At 40.3% G+C, this 20,281-nt stretch overlaps 1 protein-coding gene across 5 annotated transcripts in view; it reads left to right on the plus strand.

Annotated features, from left to right (window-relative positions):
* The window catches only part of LOC116065714 (CAP-Gly domain-containing linker protein 4), a 38,167-nt gene that overhangs the window by 1,025 nt on the left and 16,861 nt on the right, over positions 1-20,281 (plus strand). For 2 of the 5 annotated variants that reach the window (XM_031321299.2, XM_031321300.2), the window contains exons 2-10: positions 1,195-1,238; positions 3,519-3,650; positions 6,464-6,603; positions 7,242-7,335; positions 8,910-9,071; positions 10,831-10,949; positions 13,111-13,359; positions 19,146-19,281; positions 19,565-19,696. In XM_031321299.2, the coding sequence (XP_031177159.1) occupies positions 1,195-1,238; positions 3,519-3,650; positions 6,464-6,603; positions 7,242-7,335; positions 8,910-9,071; positions 10,831-10,949; positions 13,111-13,359; positions 19,146-19,281; positions 19,565-19,696 (1,208 nt within the window). Of the gene's footprint in view, positions 1-47; positions 68-1,194; positions 1,239-3,518; positions 3,651-6,463; positions 6,604-7,241; positions 7,336-8,909; positions 9,072-10,830; positions 10,950-13,110; positions 13,360-19,145; positions 19,282-19,564; positions 19,697-20,281 lie in introns of those variants that run through there. The other 3 variants (XM_031321302.2, XM_031321303.2, XM_035994718.1) reach the window with 2 other exon arrangements.

Here is a 20,281-nt window from a genome sequence, read left to right on the forward strand (position 1 = left end):
TGGGGCTCTGAGGTTATGATATTCCATAGACCTTTTTCACAGCAGACATTTTGGCTCGTCATAGCAGGTAAATGCACAAGTGTATTTGATAACATGACTGCAAACTGACTGCATTCAATTAAGGTGAGCTACTTCCAGGGCCCTGTTATTGTGCATGCTGGCTTACTGTCATAGTTTAGTGGGACACTTAATGGAACTGAGCCATCGTTAACCACATTTGTTTCACCTGTGCTTTTCCGGCTAATATGACAACTCAAAATGTCTGTCTGTGGAAAAAGTCCTATTTAATGACCTTAAACAGCTCCAAAATGCTGAAACAAACCCAAGACTCCACAGTACAACATATATTGTATTTTAGTAGCTTGATTTCACTTAATTTTGTATTTTATGTAGATAATTAACTATTATTCTAGGGGAATGTTTGTATACACTGCCACAGTTCTACACCAAACTGTGTTGTTGTAATGATTGTTGTGTTCAATGTGGAATGTAAATGATTAACAGACACTGCAGCATTTGTGGAATTAGTAGTCACAAAGTAATGGTTGCCAAAAAGTTATCGGTTTAAAATATGTCGGTATTGTCTCTGTCTTAGCTGTGGCAGGGAGAAATCATCGCTCACACAAACAAACAAGGAGAGGCTTGTTGCAAAAGTAGGGCATTGTCCCAGGTCACATTGCAAAGTCTAATCTCCAGACAGACAGCCAGTTTAGTGACCTCAGAGAGGCTTCGGGAATAGGCTCTGATCTCACTCTTCAGCAACATGAAAGTTGGTGCTGACCAAATGACAATTTATATTATGTTTCACACGGATCAGCTCAGGTCAATGAAATAGTCAGATAAGAAGTTTTTCCACTGAAGACATTTTCACATGTCACAATAGGGAAAAGCACAGGTGTAAATGAGAAAAATAATATTTCCATTTAGCAGTTTCAGTTTCAGGGTTATGGTGTGCATGCTTCCATGGCTTTCTCGGTCACTTAAATAGAACAGAGCCATTAATTAGTAACACATTAAAGACGTCTACTGTGAAAAATGCCTATTACCATCCTCATTACTCTTCTTGCAATATTTTCAACAATATAATGCGTTGTTCTGTTTGAGTGTGTGCAATCTGCGAAATTTGTCATATTGAAACCCCATTATGGTACCTTGAATGGAGAAAACTTTTTCTTTCTTTTCTTTTTATTTAAGAGAGGTCATAGGGGAGGTTCAGCTAGACCTCTCTTCTGGAGCTGGTAAGGATTCAGTCTTTGGCTAATGCCAGTGGATGCTTGCTGTCAAGGGGAATTGGACACTGGTCTTTACGGTGAAGGACAGTCTTCCTAATCACAACCACTACTTTGCTGCCCTTTTATGCTGTGTTTGTTTGAACTGTCACCCTACAGACACATTCTTTGCATTGTCGGTCTTATGGTTGACTAGATAGATTAGGTGGCAGTGGGGTCAGCAGTGCACACGACTCGAAAGTGAGAGTGACATTCCAGCCTGGGGAGAGTAAAAAGTGAGAACTGGCTGTAAATAGCCACTAGACCTGGGAGTGAGGGGATCAACAGGATATAATCAGAGCAAAGGGGTGTTTCATTGGAGGTTGAGGAGGGGACTGTCTATGTACTTGGGGGGGGGGGGGTTATTTTGAGAAGCAACTTGGTTCGATGTTCTGCTGGACCCATAGACAAACAGTCTATGGCTGGACCCAGTCTGTGTCTCTTGATTTTAGCTTAGCTGGACTTGAAATCTTTCATGGAGATCAACAAGAAAGAGGATAAAGGAGAAGATGACAGTGAGTGTTGATTTGGAAGTCTTTTGGGGGGGTCAGTTTTGCCTGTGTGTGTGTGTGTTTGTGTGTGTGTGTTTGTGTGTGTGTGTTTGTGTGTGTGTGTGTGTGTGTGTGTGTGTGTGTGTGAGAGAGAACATCTAAGGTTTCTGTCCTTTTCCCCAGCCTCCTTTTTATATTGTCATAGTTTCAAGATAAGGCTAGTAGTTAAGCATATGTTCACTATAAACCTATTTGTTTAAAAGTCTTTAGGAAAACTAAAATCATCACTCAAGCTTTGTTTTATGGCAGTAGAAAGTTTCTTTAACTCAAATGCAGACTTTCTGCTCTCTAATCCTTAGGCCTAAATATCAGATGATTTTGTTGGTTTGGCCGATTTATAATCCTCATATTTACCATACTGCATATTACATTTTACCTCAGTATGTATGTCAACATCATATTACGATAATTAATAAGTACTAATTGTCCTGTACTGTGTGTAATAGTTTCAACGTGTTGCACTTGCATTCTGCAATATATTACAGAATCAGAGGAGGATGAGGAATATTACACAAACTAATTAACTGTCCTATGACATGCTGCTTTTTGGATGCTTTTATATAGGCCTTAGTGGTCCCCTAATACTGTATCTGAAGTCTCTTTTATATAGGCCTTAATGGTCCCCTAATACTGTATCTGAAGTCTTTTATATAGACCTTATTGGTCCCCTAATACTGTATCTGAAGTCTCTTTTATATAGACCTTATTGGTCCCCTAATACTGTATCTGAAGTCTCTTTTATATAGGCCTTAGTGGTCCCCTAATACTGTATCTGAAGTCTCTTTTATATAGGCCTTAGTGGTCCCCTAATACTGTATCTGAAGTCTCTTTTATATAGGCCTTAGTGGTCCCCTAATACTGTATCTGAAGTCTCTTTTATATAGACCTTAGTGGTCCCCTAATACTGTATCTGAAGTCTCTTTTATATAGGCCTTAGTGGTCCCCTAATACTGTATCTGAAGTCTCTTTTATATAGACCTTAGTGGTCCCCTAATACTGTATCTGAAGTCTCTTTTATATAGACCTTAGTGGTCCCCTAATACTGTATCTGAAGTCTCTTTTATATAGACCTTAGTGGTCCCCTAATACTGTATCTGAAGTCTCTTTCCCGAAATTCAGCCTTGGTGCAGAATTACAGCCACTAGAGCCAGTCCCACAATGAGCTTTCCTTAGGATGTGCCATTTCTGTGTCTGTAGCTTTAAATGCTATTGAGGAGGAGAGAGGGGGGGGCAAGGTGGAGGGTGGGGGTGTGGCCTTGACCAACTGCCATGCTTCGCTCTTTTGCAACATAGACAGTATGATGTCTCTCTCTCATGGGTGGGCCAAATTCTCTGGGCGGGCAAAGCAGAGAAAGGGGAGGTAACCTTCCTCCTTATGACGACATAAAGGGAAGATTCCAGATCGGCCCATCTGAGCTTTCATTTTCTCAAAGGCAGAGCAGGATACCCAGGGCTCGGTTTACACCTATCGCCATTTCTAGCCACTGGGGGACCATAGGCAGGCTGGGGGAACTCATTAATGTTAAAAAAAACCTCATAAAGTGAAATTTTCATGCCATAGGACCTTTAAGGCTGTTGGTACTGTGATATTTTACTACCTATATATCTACCTATATATTTTTGGAGTTCACACTGCTTTGTTGAAATTAGACCTACTTGTGTTCTAAGAATAAGTCTTCTAATATTGTTCTTGCCACAGGCCCTGAGGGGGAGATGACAAAGGAGGATGTTTCAGAGCCTGTTGAGGGAGACACTGTGCTGGGCCGGGCCTCTTCCTATCAGCGGCCGGTTATCCACCAGGTGGCCTCTGCACCCATGCCCAGTGACTGTGGTGAGGATCCACACATATGCACACATTCAGTACATATGCACAGTGGAGCTGTGTGACATTTTAAGTTAATTAACAGATATAAACAGACCTATGGCTGGAATTTGAAAAATGTTTTTGATCATGCAGTTGAAATAATGATCAGCTGATGAATACTAAAAATGTTATCGAGTTATGATTATTGATCATTTAATCAGTGCACTACTAGGCGTGACTCATCGAGGTTCAAGCAGTAATATTCAATGATGATGATTGAGTGAGATATCAAAGTTCTCAAACCGCACTCGAATATGCTGACCGATGATTCCAGTTTTATGGTGGCAGATATCTATTTCTTGCTCCTCATTTATTATTTTAATATATCCTGTCATCATTTTTAATTTTGTGAATAGTTTTACACACTTTTGATGGCTTAAGCTAACACAAAGTGAGTCATATTGATTTGAGTTTTACATTTTGTCATTTAATGCAGTCCAGTGTATTTGACAGAAAGTATACAACTTAACAAATGTGTTATGTCCCTATCGTGTCTAGGGGCGGAGGACACTAACAATTAAATAAACCCGGGGAAAAACCAAGAGAGAGGCAGAAACAGTTCAAGATGACTGTCTTCACAAAAGGAAGACGAATAAATCACAAAAGGAAAACTAAAGCGCAAAGTTTTAAACAAACAAATCGCAATTAACACTAGCTTTACTGCACGTATCTGAAGCAACACACAAGCAGCTTCCACACTGGACACACTGGTTTAGTTCTCTCTGGCTCGATTCTTGCTCTCTCACAGGATCACACCGGCTTCCACTGAAGCGCTCTCCAACTCACACTAGCAATCACTGGCTCTGCACAGCCACTTATGCTACGTTTACACGTGGCCGGCTATTTTCATAAACGGACATTTCAACCTCTCCGTTTTCAAAAATAACATCGTGCACAGCTGTCAGTTTTCAGAAAAGGGTTCGTTTACACGTACCCGTGTATATATGCCGTCATGAGCATGCCAAACCTGTAGGTGACAGTGTAACGAGAAGCTCAAGCCCACGTTGGCCAGTCAGAATCCTGAAAATAGCAACAACAGCAACGAATGACTTCCTCTCTCTTCTCTTCCTCACTTCCTCGGCTGCCTAAACCTCCGTTTGTCTCAGTTTACATGCAAACGTGTAAACGAAGATTTCCAAAACCTCCACTCTGGCCGGAGGCTTTAGAAAGACTCGTTTTCAGAGGCGAATTCTCCGTTTGCGTGTAAACGAAGGGCACAAACGAAGGGAAATGTCTGTTTTTTCAAAATAACCATGTACGTGTAAACAGGGCATTAATGGCTCTTCCTGATTGCTGCTGACTAGCTTCAGGTGTGGGAGTGACGTCACACCTGCGGCCTGTACTACGAATCAAGATCAACCAAGATCAATGTCCTGGATTTCTTTGTTACCCGGCTTCACTAACCCTAACAACTGCGGTCCCGCATAAGCTGTGTCACGACGGTGGTTAACAACTAGTTCAATCAACCCTGGGTTTCCCAATCCAGCGGCGCGTGTTCACATAAAAGAGGCGGTGTTTGAGCAGCATGACCAATCGTAAACATCTACCAGAACCGCATATTTTATATAAGAAGAGCAAATTATAATTCTACCTAAATATGAAGAACACAGACACACGGTTTTGCAGGCAAAATGCAATACATTTGCTGCTTCCTAAAACAGGAGGTAAGCTGGCAAAAAAATAGCCGACGCTGTAGATGCGTAAATCACAACGCTTATCAATATCACAACAATCAGTCAGGACCAAGATCTGACCATAATTACACTTGTGCTTTCCATAAACTGCCGTTATTATTTCAGTTGCAACCCTGGCAGTGGAAGCGATCGTGAGAGCAAATAAAATATATAAAAACATAATTCAAACCGATGTGCGCATTGGCAACACACGGCTCAAGAAGCCGATAGCCTATATGTAATTCCCTCCCATTAAAATATTTCATAAAATACCCATCAGGGAATGTTAATGTGGTTGTCGGTCTCTAAGTGTTTTAACTTTTATGAGCTCTCTCTCTCTCTCTCTCTCTCTCTCTCTCTCTCTCTCTCTCTCTCTCTCTCTCTCTCTCTCTCTCTCTCTCTCTCTCTCTCTCTCTCTCTCTCTCTCTCTCTCTCTCTCTCTCTCTCTCTCTCTCTCTCTGCTCACCGAGCTTCACCTGATCTAAGAACAGTGACGCCGCTATCGATCAGATGTATTAATCAGAGTATTAATTGGTCAGTAGGCGGTGCTTTTACACCAGTTGATCTCTAATCTCCAACTTAACCTGCTCCCGACCAGGTTAGGTGTTCAGCGTAAGTTACCACGGCGATTTAACCCGGTAACAAGTGATCCACCGTTGTGGTACAGAAAACCCTGGGTTGAACCTAAAGTTACCTCGTTAACGTCAGTAAAGCAAATGCAGAAAGTTCGACACTGGTTAAATTATAAGCGTTGGTATTCACTGTGAAAGGCCAAGCCTATTTGCTTTCAGCCTCAGTCAGGCTCTCTAATGCTTCATTTGGTTCACGGCATGCCATCCGCTGTCACATCTGATTTTCATTCGCCTCTGCAAGCACAGCAAGGGCATTTCCCAAGATTGCAAATTTGATTGAATCGATTGAACAGTGTGTTGCAGAAAGTTAATGTATGTCTGTACTGCAGAGTTTCACACATGCTCTCTTCACATGCATATACAGGTGAACAAGGAACATACAGCTTTGGATTCCTAGTTCCAAGGTTCAATGTCAATTACATTACCTAACAGTTAAACTGTATCTCTGTCGTTTTTGACATCTTACCTCCTCCAGAGTTCTCCTTCTTTGACCCCAGTGAGCCGCAGTGCAAAGAGGTTCTTCTGGATCCCAACACAACCATACCAGAGCTGTTCGCTGTCCTCAGGCAGTGGGTGCCCCAGGTTCAGAAGTACATCGACCTCATCGGCAATGAGGTGACGCCATTTAGCATTTTTCCCTGTCTGTGCTTTGATACAAACTGTCTTTCTGTCTGTAAAAGTTACAATTCATAACTCTACTCATTGATTATTCACAAATCAATCACGACAAAACCATGCAAAATACAAAATATGCTAACTGAAAACACCAGAATACTTTAAAATAAAATAAACCTGTTTTCTGGTTGTTGGTGAAGGGCCTGCCAACCCACCCCCAAACCACCTCCAGTCGGAGTTACACAAAATAGCTGCAATGCAGTAAATTTGCGCAGGGAAGTACTTGTTTCAAGGGTAAAAGCAAGAGATTATTTTCTCTGACTCTCTCACTAAATAACTGTTACCCTTGAGAAATAAACGCCTCATTTCGATGTTAGTTTGCACAATTCTTCTCGAGTTATGAGAGGCCCAGCTTACTTCTCATTCATCAGAACAGTGCCCCAGAGTTTCAATTTATAGATTATCATGTAAAATGTGTGTGTGTGTATGTGTATATATATATATATATATATATATATATATATATATATATATATATATATATATATATATATATATATATATATATATATATATATATATATAAAAACGACACTAGTGGTCCTTAGTGACACACTGCACATCTTGTCTTTGCACAGATACTAAAGAGAGGCTGTGGTGTGAATGACCGAGACGGTCTGACAGATATGAGCCTCCTGCACTACTGCTGCAAGGCCGGGGCCCCGGGCATCGGTTAGTATTTACAGGGGTGTTGAATAAACACTCAGCTGGATTTTAAAAGTGTACACACATCTATTCCGTCTTCTCTGTGTGTTAGTTTGTTTTGCTACTCCGACCACTGAACTGGATGACTCGGTGAGCACTGCTACTTATCATTACTTCTCCTCAAACACAGTCTCTAGAGCTGACATAGTGGCCCCGTTTTGACCTGGTATTGGAATCCGATCTGAGTAACCCGATAGCTCTTTGTAGAGGTGTGAATGCACCCAGGATGCATTGAGGACTCATTGAGATCCGATCACTCCGACCACATTCGGAGGTGGTTTAGGCCACATATGGTATAGTAGTGTGTACGCGTATTTCTCCTGGTACACATCAACGACCAGCAACTCAACTGTGAGCGGAACTACGTACTCCTTCTAAGTATTTCTCGTTACAGAAACCACTGAGAGTAAATTGTGTGTTTTGGATGTTATCATCATAATGTCATGATGATGTGTCTCTGTTTTTGTTCCTGTGCTGCCTGCTTTTATAATCCCGGCAGCCGGCAACCTCATTTTTAGTTTAATAAAACGTTCCGAGTTCACAAATATGTAGGATTTTACTACAGACATTCTTGTTCTTGCAACTTCTCATTTAGCTATTTAGTAATCTCGCATTGCGAGCACTGGAGTAAGCCGGCGAGTCTGAGTGGTCAAAGGAGCGGCTGTAATCCCTGTGTAGCGGTTTCATTTCTATAAATTCTTTTACGATAAAAGTACCCTGTTATTTTGTTATTTAAAAGCTTTTATTATTAAGTTGCATATATAGATACTAAACTTCCAAACACAGAGATTCAGTTAGAAGCTACAAACGTACTGAGAGCTGAATACACTGAAACTTTTACAAACGTCTTTCTCTCCTGCACAGGTCCTGGCGCCCGTCAGTAGACATCCTTATTTCGGCACACAGACTATAGCAGCGCTTTGTCATTAGTCCTTGCATGTTTCTAACACACACACACACACACACACACACACACACACACACACACACACACACACACACACACACACACAATCTTACAGGTATCTGTATCTCTCTCTCCAAACTTCTTCTCTGGCTCCTCATGCCACTGTACCTACTCTGCTGTAGCGTTCCTTTTTACTACTGTTTAACTTATTTTACTATTTATTTAAATTTATTTTATCGTTATTAATACATACTCTGTGTATATGTTTATACTTATATTGTTTATATTCTTTTTATCCTTCTTATATTTGAATGTGTGACATGCTCCAACAACACCATGACAAATTCCTCGTATGTGCAACGTACTTGGCAATAAAGCCCTTTCTGATTCTGATTATGTGCAAACGGAAATGATGTCCGTGTTTATTTTCATATGGAGCCAGGAAGTGAGATCTGATCTTCTCTATTTGGAGGCACATTCTACTGCCAGGTGTAAACACACCTGTACTTAAAGCTGTCCACTTGTGACTGGATCACTTAGATCGGATTTTAATACCAGGTCAAAACAGGCCCATTGTCTGTTACTACCCTCCTCCCCCCACACCGAATACTTGTAACCCTCCTGTGTTTCTCAGGTGATGCAGAGACAGCAGCTGGCTTTGCCCGCCAGCTCCTTGCCATGGGCGCTGATCCCAACCTTCGCTCACGCTGGACTAACATGAGGGCCCTGCACTATGCGGCCTACTTCGACGTGCCCCAGCTTATCCGGGTGGTGTTGCAGGCCTCCCAGCCTGGAGGTGAGAGCAGGGGGAAGGTCACCCCTGCAGTCATTGCAGGGCAAACGTTTCTAATTTCATAACCAACTGCAGTGCCGAATCTAAGAACATTTTCAGATTCAGTTTTTGTTGTTGGTGTCAGTGAGGTGTGATTCTATTCTTTGGAGGCTGTAGTTTGTGGTGCTGCTGCATTAGGTGGTAAGGTTTTTCTAAATTTCATGATGCAGTGTGGATAGACTTGGACAATGGCAGCAAAAGTTCACTGCAGATTGACTACGTCTCTTTTAATTATCACTCATTTCACAGTCCAAGTCCAATTTATAAAAATCACTACTCGGCAGATAAAGCATGGTTGATGGTGCTGGAGCTAAGGTGGAACAAAGAATAACAGGGAAAGCATTGTGCACCACAGTCTGTCTTGAAGAAGGTCCCTGACTGAAAGCTTACCTCAGTAAAAAAATTTGTTTTATGTTATTTTTTTAGTAGCCAGTTTTCCATATGCTAACAATATTTAAGCGACTGCTCGGGTACCTTTTTGTCATAGATTATATTTTGGATACTGTAATGCGCTAAGTTGGTGTTCAGTCCAGTCTATTTATTATTTAAATAGCTTACATAAAAATGAAGATCTATGGCTGTCTCAAGTCCAGCTTGAGTCTTTCACACATTTCACTGGGCCTGTGAGCATTACTGTGCCTGCGATGCAGCCTGATGTTCATCACCTCTGGCCAAACAGCTGTCTATATTGACTTGTAGTGAGTAGAGGGACAAAGCCTAAAAACAGCCTCTACAGAATTGACTGACCAAGTCATGTGTTATACACATTTATAAATGACAATCCCTGTTTTACAGTATGCGTGTAAACATGGTCATGATAACAGAAACACCTTTATTTTACCACAATTTTGCATTGTATATCAGAAATCTGCCTTTTATAACAATATAACATGTCCTTAGGGAGATCAAATGATTCCCTTGTGGTTATATGCCAGTGATTATTGGATAGCTTGACTGTGAAAAATGTAATATTGAGTATACATATGCAGCTTTGAAAGCAGTAGTGTCAAAGTGCACACTCCAGATTTTACTATCCGTATCATAAATATAGAAAATAAATGTGGCTACTGAACAACAGGAGCTGGTTACATTGTAAATGAGTATTGTAGTAAACTGTTGAGATAGGGCAACATCACAGACCCTGAGTGGTCAAAGCATGCATATATAAATACCCCGAGATACCAGAAAACGGAAGGCCTTTTTCACTACAGTTATGGACCACCTTTGGCCCTGATAACAGCTGCCAGCTGCTGCAGCAATTACTCAACAATGGACCTGGGGCCTGTTCCAAGTTATCTGGATAACTGATATCTTTTTTTTCCCATCAGTCCATGTTGCAGTTTTAAGGGGGTTCTGGGTTTTACTCAGCAAATCTAAGCTAGTTCTGTGAACTCGGTAAACCTGATTCATCTTCATTCAACTTCACGTTATGTTAATACACGGTGGAACTTAAACTCCCAGCACCCATGATTCATGTCAAATCAAGTCTCTTCTTAGTAATCTGTTCAAACACAAAGTATGACGGAGTTGATGTTTAATGTAGCAATACTTAATGGATTTAAATTTTTCTGGCAACTGACTGTAAATGATTTTTGGTTACTAAATTTATGATTTTAAATTTGTGGTTACTAATAGAAAAGGATAGGGGACAACATCAAAGTGTCAAAATGCACAACAATACCACAGAAAAGTCCTCCTGATTTTTTTTTTTTTTTTTTTGTAGAGGTAGATGCCACCTGTAGTGACTTCGACTTTGGCACCGCCCTGCACATCGCTGCATCCAACCTGTGCATGTCAGCTGTCAAATGTCTCTTGGAGCTGGGAGCCAACCCTGCTTTCAGAGTAAGTTACATTGTTCTCTCCAAACACTCACACGCATGTGTGTCAGTCACGACTGTTTGACGAACTCCCTATTGACATCAGGACAGCAGAAACTCTACACAACTTATGTTGCAGACTGAAAACTCATCTGTTCAGACTTCATCTTAGCCTTGCTTTTTCTTTTTTGATACGCACTGTCATTGGATTTCAGTTCCATAAAATGTATTGAAGTTGCTTTTGTTCATTAATCACTTGTGTGACACACAATACCATTTAACAAATTGCTTGATTATTTCATTATTTTGTATGTACTTTTGGCTCCTTTATTTACTGCTTTACAAAATTACATTCATTTGATGGAGACCTGGAATCTTTTAGTTTAGTTAGTAGTTAGTTTAGCTACTTCTGAACAGAAATGGTGCCTTTTCTTTGTATGTTCTAATTTTCCCACTGGAGGTCACCAAAGCACTACACACCATAATCAAATAATTCCCAATGCTCAAAGATGAATGCAGAGGCTCTATCTCTATTTTTTAGTGTGTGAATGCCAAGCTTGGAGAGCATGTAAAGGCTGTTTAATATTAAGCCGCTTTTTAACCCTTTGTTTAGAGATTTTCTGGGTCAGAGAAATGAATGTTTGTTCCTTATCTTGCCAAGCAACAGTTTACACTCCACTGTTGGGAGTTTTTTTTTCTCTCTGCATTATTATTTAATATTTATCAAGTATTTGCTTCCAATTAGCCCTAGAGAAATGTTGGATCTGTTATACAAGTAATCCTCTGTATAGTTTGAAAGGACCAATATGTTTACTGTGAGTCAACCCATTTTAGTTGGATAGAACACTCATGTGGGTGTATTATGTCATAACATTGTGTATACTAATTTGATTAATACCCAAGAGAGTACACTGCAAAATGCACAGATACACAAAGAAAAGCCACTTTCATTTTATGTTGCCTGGAACATGTAAAACCAGTCTTTCTCAAGTTCAGGAGAAAATGTAGTTTAGTGGAAAAAATATGTTTGTCGAATCACTATCATCCACGTTTGTCGGAACCATATAGCATCGGTATAGGCATTGATTTGTGATGTACTTGAATGCACTACCTTCCAAATTGTGTCACTTGCATTTGGAAAATGTCTGTGGGGGCTAGCAGTGGAGTATCAGGCATGATACCAGAGCCAAGAAATTCAGTTTAATATCTCTCTCCCTTTTGAGTAAAGGTCAGACTTGGAAGTGGTTTAGTTTGATATTTCTCTTCTCTGGCTCAGCAGGGGTTAGTAACAACAAACATTGTATTTGAGCAGTGGAAAGTTTTATAGGGATGGAAAAATAAAAAATGTTGCTGGCCTTTCATGCTTCCCTTACCATACATCTTATGGCTTAATAGCTATATACTTGCTGGTTGGTCAATTTCATTTTAATTCAATTTTATTTATAGTGTCAAATCAAAATATCAATACACAAAAAATAACCAAAATCAACATTAAACTGAACATTTCTTTTTTTGAACCAGTGCTGTGAAATAGTGTCTCCAAAGACCGCACACAAGCAGCACAACACATTCGTTCAAGCCACTGTTGCAGAATAAGTGGTGTGTACATAGGCTCAGTGTTAGAGAACATGTGATACAACAGACCATGGCAATGAAAAGCTAGCTCCTTTTTGATGTTAACAAAGACCACTTGTATTTTGGCTGGAGGGGATGGCGAACACAAGTGTGCACAAGTTTGTCCCAGTTACTCCAGCACACAGTAGTGCTAAAAGAGGTCCCCTCGTCTGTCATGCCCTCACAGCCACTTGGTCTAGCTGACTCTGTGAGACAAAGTCTCTTTCAGCCACCTAACTAAATTTCCATGTTATGTGCCTGCTGATCAGCTGTTTGAAACAAACGGGGGATTTTGTTCTGTGAGCAGAGCTAAGATTAAAGGTTCTTCTAAGCCCAGCATCCTTATCACAGAAATGAAAACTGAACCTTTGGATAATGGAAGCAAAAATCAAAGTTTTACTTTTTGATGTCCGTGCAGCCCTGTCCTTAGTGAGGTTGATATAATCTGATATAATTTGTATTACATTTAATTGGCATGCTGGCAAATTAAAAGAGAATGTTGAATGAAATTCACTTCTTACTCATCATTTTAGCATCGATCTTCTGTACTTTTATTTCGTCTCTACCTACAGAATGAAAAAGGACAGTGCCCAGCAGACATGGTGCCTGACCCCCTTGACATGCCCTTGGAGATGGCAGATGCAGCCGCCGTGGCCAAAGAACTCCGGACTTTGCTGAGACAGCCTTTACCCAGACCCAGCTCCCCTCTGCCCCTCACTCTGCAAGCCCAGTCCCTTCCTGTTCTCTCTGATAAGGCAAGGATACAGCTCGCCACCATGGGAATCCGACTAGGAGACCGTGTGGTGATAGCTGGACAGAAGGTGTGTGGTAGGTCACTATTAAAAGGCAAGAACAATTATAAATATCTTCATTGATCCTTCGATTGCAGCATTTTCAGTTTTACCTAAAGCTGTACCAAGATTTATTTTTGAAATATTCACCTTTTTCATTTGCCATATCTCGTGGTACAATAGAGAGAAGCTACCCACCCTGATTAGCTGAATTCAAATCAGTGTACACTTCTCCAGTTACAGGGAGAACCTCTGTGGCGTAAACTGACTCCTGGCAGCAGTGAGTGAGTGCTGTGATTATTGCATCTACTCACAGTGAAAACGTATTGCTAATCTCAACAGAGCTCCACACTAACCTTATACATTTGTAGCAGTGGTACCTGCATTTTCACCAGGAGGGCCAAAAGGTGGGGAGGTTCACACAATTCCAATACACCCCCCTTTGTACAGTAGTCAGAACAGCCAGCATGAGTCACTAGTGCAGTGACAAAAACATCCCATCCTACAAATTGGGAGCACCAGGCTAAGCTGGAAGCAACCAGACTGGGGTTTGAACTCCAGTCCCTGCAGTTATCCAAATGTTCACATTATCAGTGTTTTTCTCTGTGGATCACTACAGAGGCAGGGCACGCAGACTCACTAATGCACACACAGCACATAGCTACTCGGTGACACTAAGCAGAATTATATTTGCTTATGTGCATAAAATGGTTGAATTCCTGCCATGCCCTTTTTTTAAATTGGAAGAGAATGCACTGATCTTTTTTCCATGGGATTATTGATTGAATTGATATATCCTACATAAACCTACTCCACTAACAACGGCACATAAAATTAAAGTGCACAGCATAAATGGCCAGTAAAGCAATAACGTATAAAAGGGATTGATGTACAAACATCCTTTTCCTGTAGCCACATCACATCAGTGCCATGCAGTTGTGTCGTGGTTTATCCTAAACAAACACAGAAGCTTTGGTTAATTTTTCAATTATTTCAGCCCTCAACCAAGAAAATAAATAGTTTCCAGTTGCTAAGCAACACCCTTTTGGCATCCTTCCAGCATTCAGAGTTATGTTTGACAGTTAATTCTGGCATATCATCAACATTCACCTTAACATGTTTAAGTTCATATATCTCTGATTGTGTCAAATGTCTGGTAACAGTTTTAAAATGCTTACACTCTTTGCCTATGGATCATCCTCTTCTCTTACGTATATCTCTATATTCTTGAACCTTTACTCTTTAGCTGTACCATGGTGTGCACAGCTGAGCTCAAGTGTTAGAACATTGATAAATAAAGTGTAAACAAAGGGATACACTGAAGTTGTCACATACCAGCACTGTTATTATAAGCATTTATTTAAGTCTCTTGACCAATCACAGTGTAATTTTAGTGTATGTATATAACATGTTCTTTAAAGCATGTAGTTTACTCTTTAGCTGCATCACATGCTGTTAGCATGTGCCTGATGACAGAGGTTTCAGCTTTTGTTGCTGGTTAGTTTGTTTTATTGCATTAACCTTCCTTTCAGTTAATTAAACCCGTCCTTACCTATGAATTTAGTCAAAGAAATCCATCCAACAACCAATTTACTTTTGCCCAATTACTTCATGAAATGCAAAGAAATACTATAGCGTGGCTGCTCAACCTAACCACCCAACTTCAGCATGGTGGTGTAAGCCATGTGTAATCCTTTTGACAAGAAGCGCACTTTGAAAGCGGTGGAAGTTTAGCCCCATAGGTCAAATAATTTAGTTTTCTAACTTTGTTCATGGCACAGTTCAATTCAAAACAGAAATCAGTGCAAATCTTGCCAAACCGGCCTTTTTTTACAATGACTGATGTGTGCCTTTAGTCGTCACGCTGAAAGCATGTTCCCAGTCCACCCTGAATTTGCCTAGTGATCCAACAAAAAGGTGAAAGAGACATCCCCCCCCACAAAATCAACACACATCTCTGTTGCAGTCATTGGTGCTTCAACTTCACCAGTACGGGCTCAGATGCCCAGTTGAGCAATATCCGTGAAAGCCTCGCTCTCATCACTTACAGCTGACTTTGCAATTAAGGTTGACATTTACAGTGGTGGAGGAAGTACTGAATCTCAGTACTTACGTAAAAGTACAAATAACCAGAGATATATTTACTTTAATAAATGTACAACAATGAAAACCCTACTTAAGTAAAAGTAAAAAGTACCTGATTTTAAATGTACTTTAAGTATTAAAAGTAAAAGTACTTGCATAACAATTTATTCTCTTAATGTCTATATGCTAATAATAAAAAAAACTATGGGCTGTGGCATTTTAATTAAGTTAATTTTAGGTTAATGTAATTGTGCTTACCATCTATGGCCCAGTTTACATACAAACTTACAATTCTGGTTATCTATCAGGGTGATCTGCATGAAGCTCGACTTTGCGTTATTTCCCACGGGACAGTGAATGCTGCACACATTTATTTAGCAAAAATACACGGGCTAGGACAACAAGTATGTGGCTTCACAGCTGAGGAGGACCGGGAGTGTTTTTAAGATAAATGTACGGGTTGTATATTAACCCTATGTGAACGGATGCTTCACATATGACCAAGCAGAGTATCAGGAGCAGCAGCAGTAACAGGAGCAGCGGTAGTACCGGGAGCGGTACGCGCCTGGCCAATAAATGCTATTGAAGGGCAGGTCTTGGCGTGGCAAAAGTGGGATTTGTATTATTGCGAGCGGCACCAGGAGCTGGACGGCCGCTGCTGAAGGCTTCCCTGTGGACTGCAAACGTGTGATGGTTAGGAAGACGTTTTGTCAGGGGGAAAAACTGATCAGAAATTTAACGAAAATGTAACGGAACGTTGTAGAAATGTAGTGGAGTAGAAAGTATAGATAATTGCTGCAAAATGTAACAAAGTAAAAGTCAAAAGTATGCACTATTGATTATTAAGTAAAGTACAGATATGTGAAAAATTTACTTAAGTACAGTAACAAAGTATTTGTACTTTGTTACATTCCACCACTGGACATTTACAGTCTCTGCCTAGTACCCCAAATACATACACAAATACAGTCACCATCTCTGTATTTTTTTTTTATCATTATTGTGTCCAATGTTGGCATCTAATAGTATCACTTGTGCACCAACGCAGATTGGGAAAATACAGAACGAGACTGTGGTTTCCCAATTATTTGATCTTGCTCTTGGAAACCGCTTTTTCCACATTCCCTCTTCAACCATAGACAAGTTGAAGTGTTCCCACTGTTAAGGCTCTGTTCGGTACTTTTGATACTGGCACCGGTTTTTCGCACACTGCTGGTATGTTCGTTAAATTAGTTTGTGCCTGTGCTATAAGCTTGCAACATGATAACTACCAGAGTAATGAAAAATGGCAAATAATTAGTAAATAAACCAAAAGGAAATGCAGTTGAGCTTCCTAACACAGAAGACCCCTATTATACAGTGATCTTAAACCATACATGTTGTAAAATATACATTTGTAGTTGACATTATGTTACATGATTTTTGAAGTTTTAAGTTCAAATGTTCATTGATGTGTTCAGTTACCTCTTGCAGTCCTTTACCAGGACTACTAGGACTACTTAGCCTTACCTCACTGCTACCACATTGAAAAAGTCAACTTGATCAGCCTCTGAAAGCTAAACATCCATTTTGCAGTGACACCATTTTACAAGTAATCTCAATGCCATTTCATAAGTGTGCTCTTATTCCTGCAAGATCACCGAAAAAACTAATTAGGTACAGTTACTGCACAGTGGTACTGTAGAACAGTGTTTTGATTTTCTTGAACCCTGTGGCATAAAAACAAAATTGTAATGATTGTAAAATCTTTGACGGGGATCCTGACAAATGTTTCTTATTAGATCAGGGAGTGCCTTTTGTACTCTTGGGGCTGAGGAGTTTATTAAATTTCAATGGTGCCTTAAATTTGTACAATGTCATTGTGAGTTTAGGGCCGTAAGAGATAATAACATGGTGAAATGGTTGGTGTCGCCACGTTTTTATGCTTTTAAGAAAGTGAGTTTTGACAGCAGTTAAAAACAACGTCCCTGGCTCAGGGATCCTCAACTGAATTTTCTCCACCTGTTTGTCAAGGTAAACACTTGTACTTAAAGGTTGCAGACAAATCAAGAGAGTCAGTGTGGGTAGTGGGTGAACTGTTTACACACATGATATTGCTGGTCTTGGGAAGTGCAAAGTGGTACAGTAGAGGTGGCCTGTTTCTAGCCATTAGTTTTGCATTAGCCTAACTGCTACAGAAAGACTTGCGCAGCAGTTTACTGCACACACTTTAAAGGAAATGCTTCATGGTGAAAATAGTTGAGGATAGATTGAGAGCAGCAAGCATTTGAGCTTTAATAATCTTCAAACACATCTGCCTTTCACATTGCAAGCCCTAACTAGCATTACCGACTTGAGTTTTGTTTCACATCTGTTGACCATTATTCTGTCTATCATTGCCAGCATCTCTATGGAAGAGCCATGATGTAGGCTACTGTATGGCAGCCTGGTAGTCCTCTATCCTCTATTTATCTTAGTCTAGACATCAGGAGCTTAACAAAAAGGATTTTGATGGATACTTGTCGGACACAACAACCCTCATCATTGATGTGCAGCATCAGCTTTTGTTCAGAGTAATGGTGACTGAAAGAAAACCACTGGCCACCATTACCAGTTCTTGCTATCTAATCAGGGTCCCTAGGAGTTAGTCTGCAGTGTCCTTCTTGAATGGCCATCTAAACTGCACACGCGTAGAAGCAAAATGAGTAGACGATAAGAAAATACTAATTCTAACCCAGTTGGACATTTGCTCTGAAAGAATGAGCCATAAATAGATTTCTGTGCCACACTCACTACGTTTACATACACATAATGTTCCGTTTTTTGCCTAATTCCGAAAAAGACAATATTCCGACTAAGCTGTTTGCATGGCTATTGAAAGTGAATATTCCACTAATATCCACGTTTACATGTAGCTGTGCAAAACAGGATTTTTTCAAAGTTTACCAGTGGCGGCGGACTTGTTGGACCGGGCAAACACAAAGTGTCCCTCTTTCATTCCTTCAACTAGCGATGTGTGCGCATATCCAAAAACCTGTTGATATCCAAGTCTTTGATAATGTTTAAAAGTAGTTGTGTTTCTCCTTCTTATTGGGTCTCCAGCCTTGCAAACTGTTGGCTGGTTGGTTTGTGTACAGAAACCATAGCAACGCACAGAGCTGACCATAAGCCTGCGGTAAAAACCCTGATTGAGACGCATATTCCAAATGCGCTGTATACATGTCCAAAGAATGCCTCTAAAACCTGACAAATACGGGAATATCCCTCATGTCTTAATCGGAAAATGCTATATTCGGAAAAAGGCCTTATTCAGAATATCCAACCGGAATATGCTGTTTACATGACCTGTATCAAATTCGGAATATTGTCATATTCGGAATAATAGTGGAATATTGGTGTGCATGTAAACGTACTGATTGAGAACAGAATTACAGTGTGCCAAATTGTATAAATTGGCTAATTAAAACTCTTATCTTCCCTGTTCTTTCTGGCACAGTGTCAAGCTTTGATCTATATTTTCCCTTTTAATTGTTTGTCTCTGCTGCTGCTTTAGTTAACGTCGACATATCAAATGTTTTTGAGTTTCTGATAGGGATTCTTCCCTTGACATAATGCACCACATGAAAATGTTATTTCACTGCTCGATGCAGTGGCCAGTTCTTTTGCTGCACGTCTTGTTTTTGTTTGGATTTGCTTTGCACACTGTGTTCATATTTGTTTTGACTCTGTGGTATAAAATTGTGTGTACACAGGTTGGAAGCCTGCGATTCTGTGGTAGCACTGAGTTCTCTGGAGGCCTCTGGGCTGGAGTAGAACTAGACAAACCAGAGGGGAAGAACGATGGCTCAGTAGCAGGGGTTCAGTATTTCACCTGTCGAATCAAACATGGTAGGTCATGCCACAGCATAGCACTTAAAGATCAACCCGCTCGCTCCATCAATTACTTCTACCATTATTGACTTTATAGTACTTAATTGGTCCAATTAGGTTTTCAGCGGTATCTTATCTAACGGGAAAATTAGGGAAAAAATTATAGGAGATTTGGCCTTTTTGTTAATTGTGTTAGCACATGCAATGTGTTGTTTGCGGGTTTTGTATGTGTCTTATCACTCTGTATATCAGAATCACCAATAATCTTCTAACTATAGTTCAAATCTATCTTTTTCCACAGGAATCTTTGCGCCCCTATCTAAGATAAGCAAACCTTTGGAAAGACATAAAACCACCACCAGAAAGACGTCTACACACGTACGTCCCCCTCGTCGCATTGACCTATCCCACATCACCTCCAAGATAAACACAGGTAAGGAACAAGTTGCAAACAGCTCATAAAACTTGTAACATTACTAAAATCAAATCTGCCTTTGACGATTTTGGTATTCAATGAAGATGTAAAAAGCATACATATGATACATCATACAGGAATTGTAAGAAGTGTTTGTTAGAGCCATGGATGGTTGAGCACTGCTCCATCTGCGTCAGCGTGAGGCTCACAAGTTTTTTGTAAGAATGAGCTTGCCTGCAGAGTTCTGGCACAAAGTACTGTAAATACTTTAATTATCAAGTCATAACATAAACTACAAAGGCAGTGAAACTGAACAGCCTGTAGGGCCCTGAGGGTGAAGACGTGTGAAGTTTTGTGAACACGGGTAAAAAAAAAAAATGTTCCAGTGGCAACTGTTTCTTCATGTCACAGGTAATATTATGTACTGTTCCCTGGAGGAGACCAGTGGATACAATATTAGAGACAACATATCATATGATAAGGGAAGAACTGTACCAACCTCATAGAAACACAAACATTTTGGAGTAACGATATTAGCCTGATGAATGGTTTCCCAATATTGCCTGTTAATCGAAGAAATAATTCTTCAAGTACGCTCACTTA

The sequence above is a fragment of the Sander lucioperca genome, chromosome 18, assembly GCF_008315115.2.
Source record: "Sander lucioperca isolate FBNREF2018 chromosome 18, SLUC_FBN_1.2, whole genome shotgun sequence".
NCBI classification, from domain to species: domain Eukaryota; kingdom Metazoa; phylum Chordata; class Actinopteri; order Perciformes; family Percidae; genus Sander; species Sander lucioperca.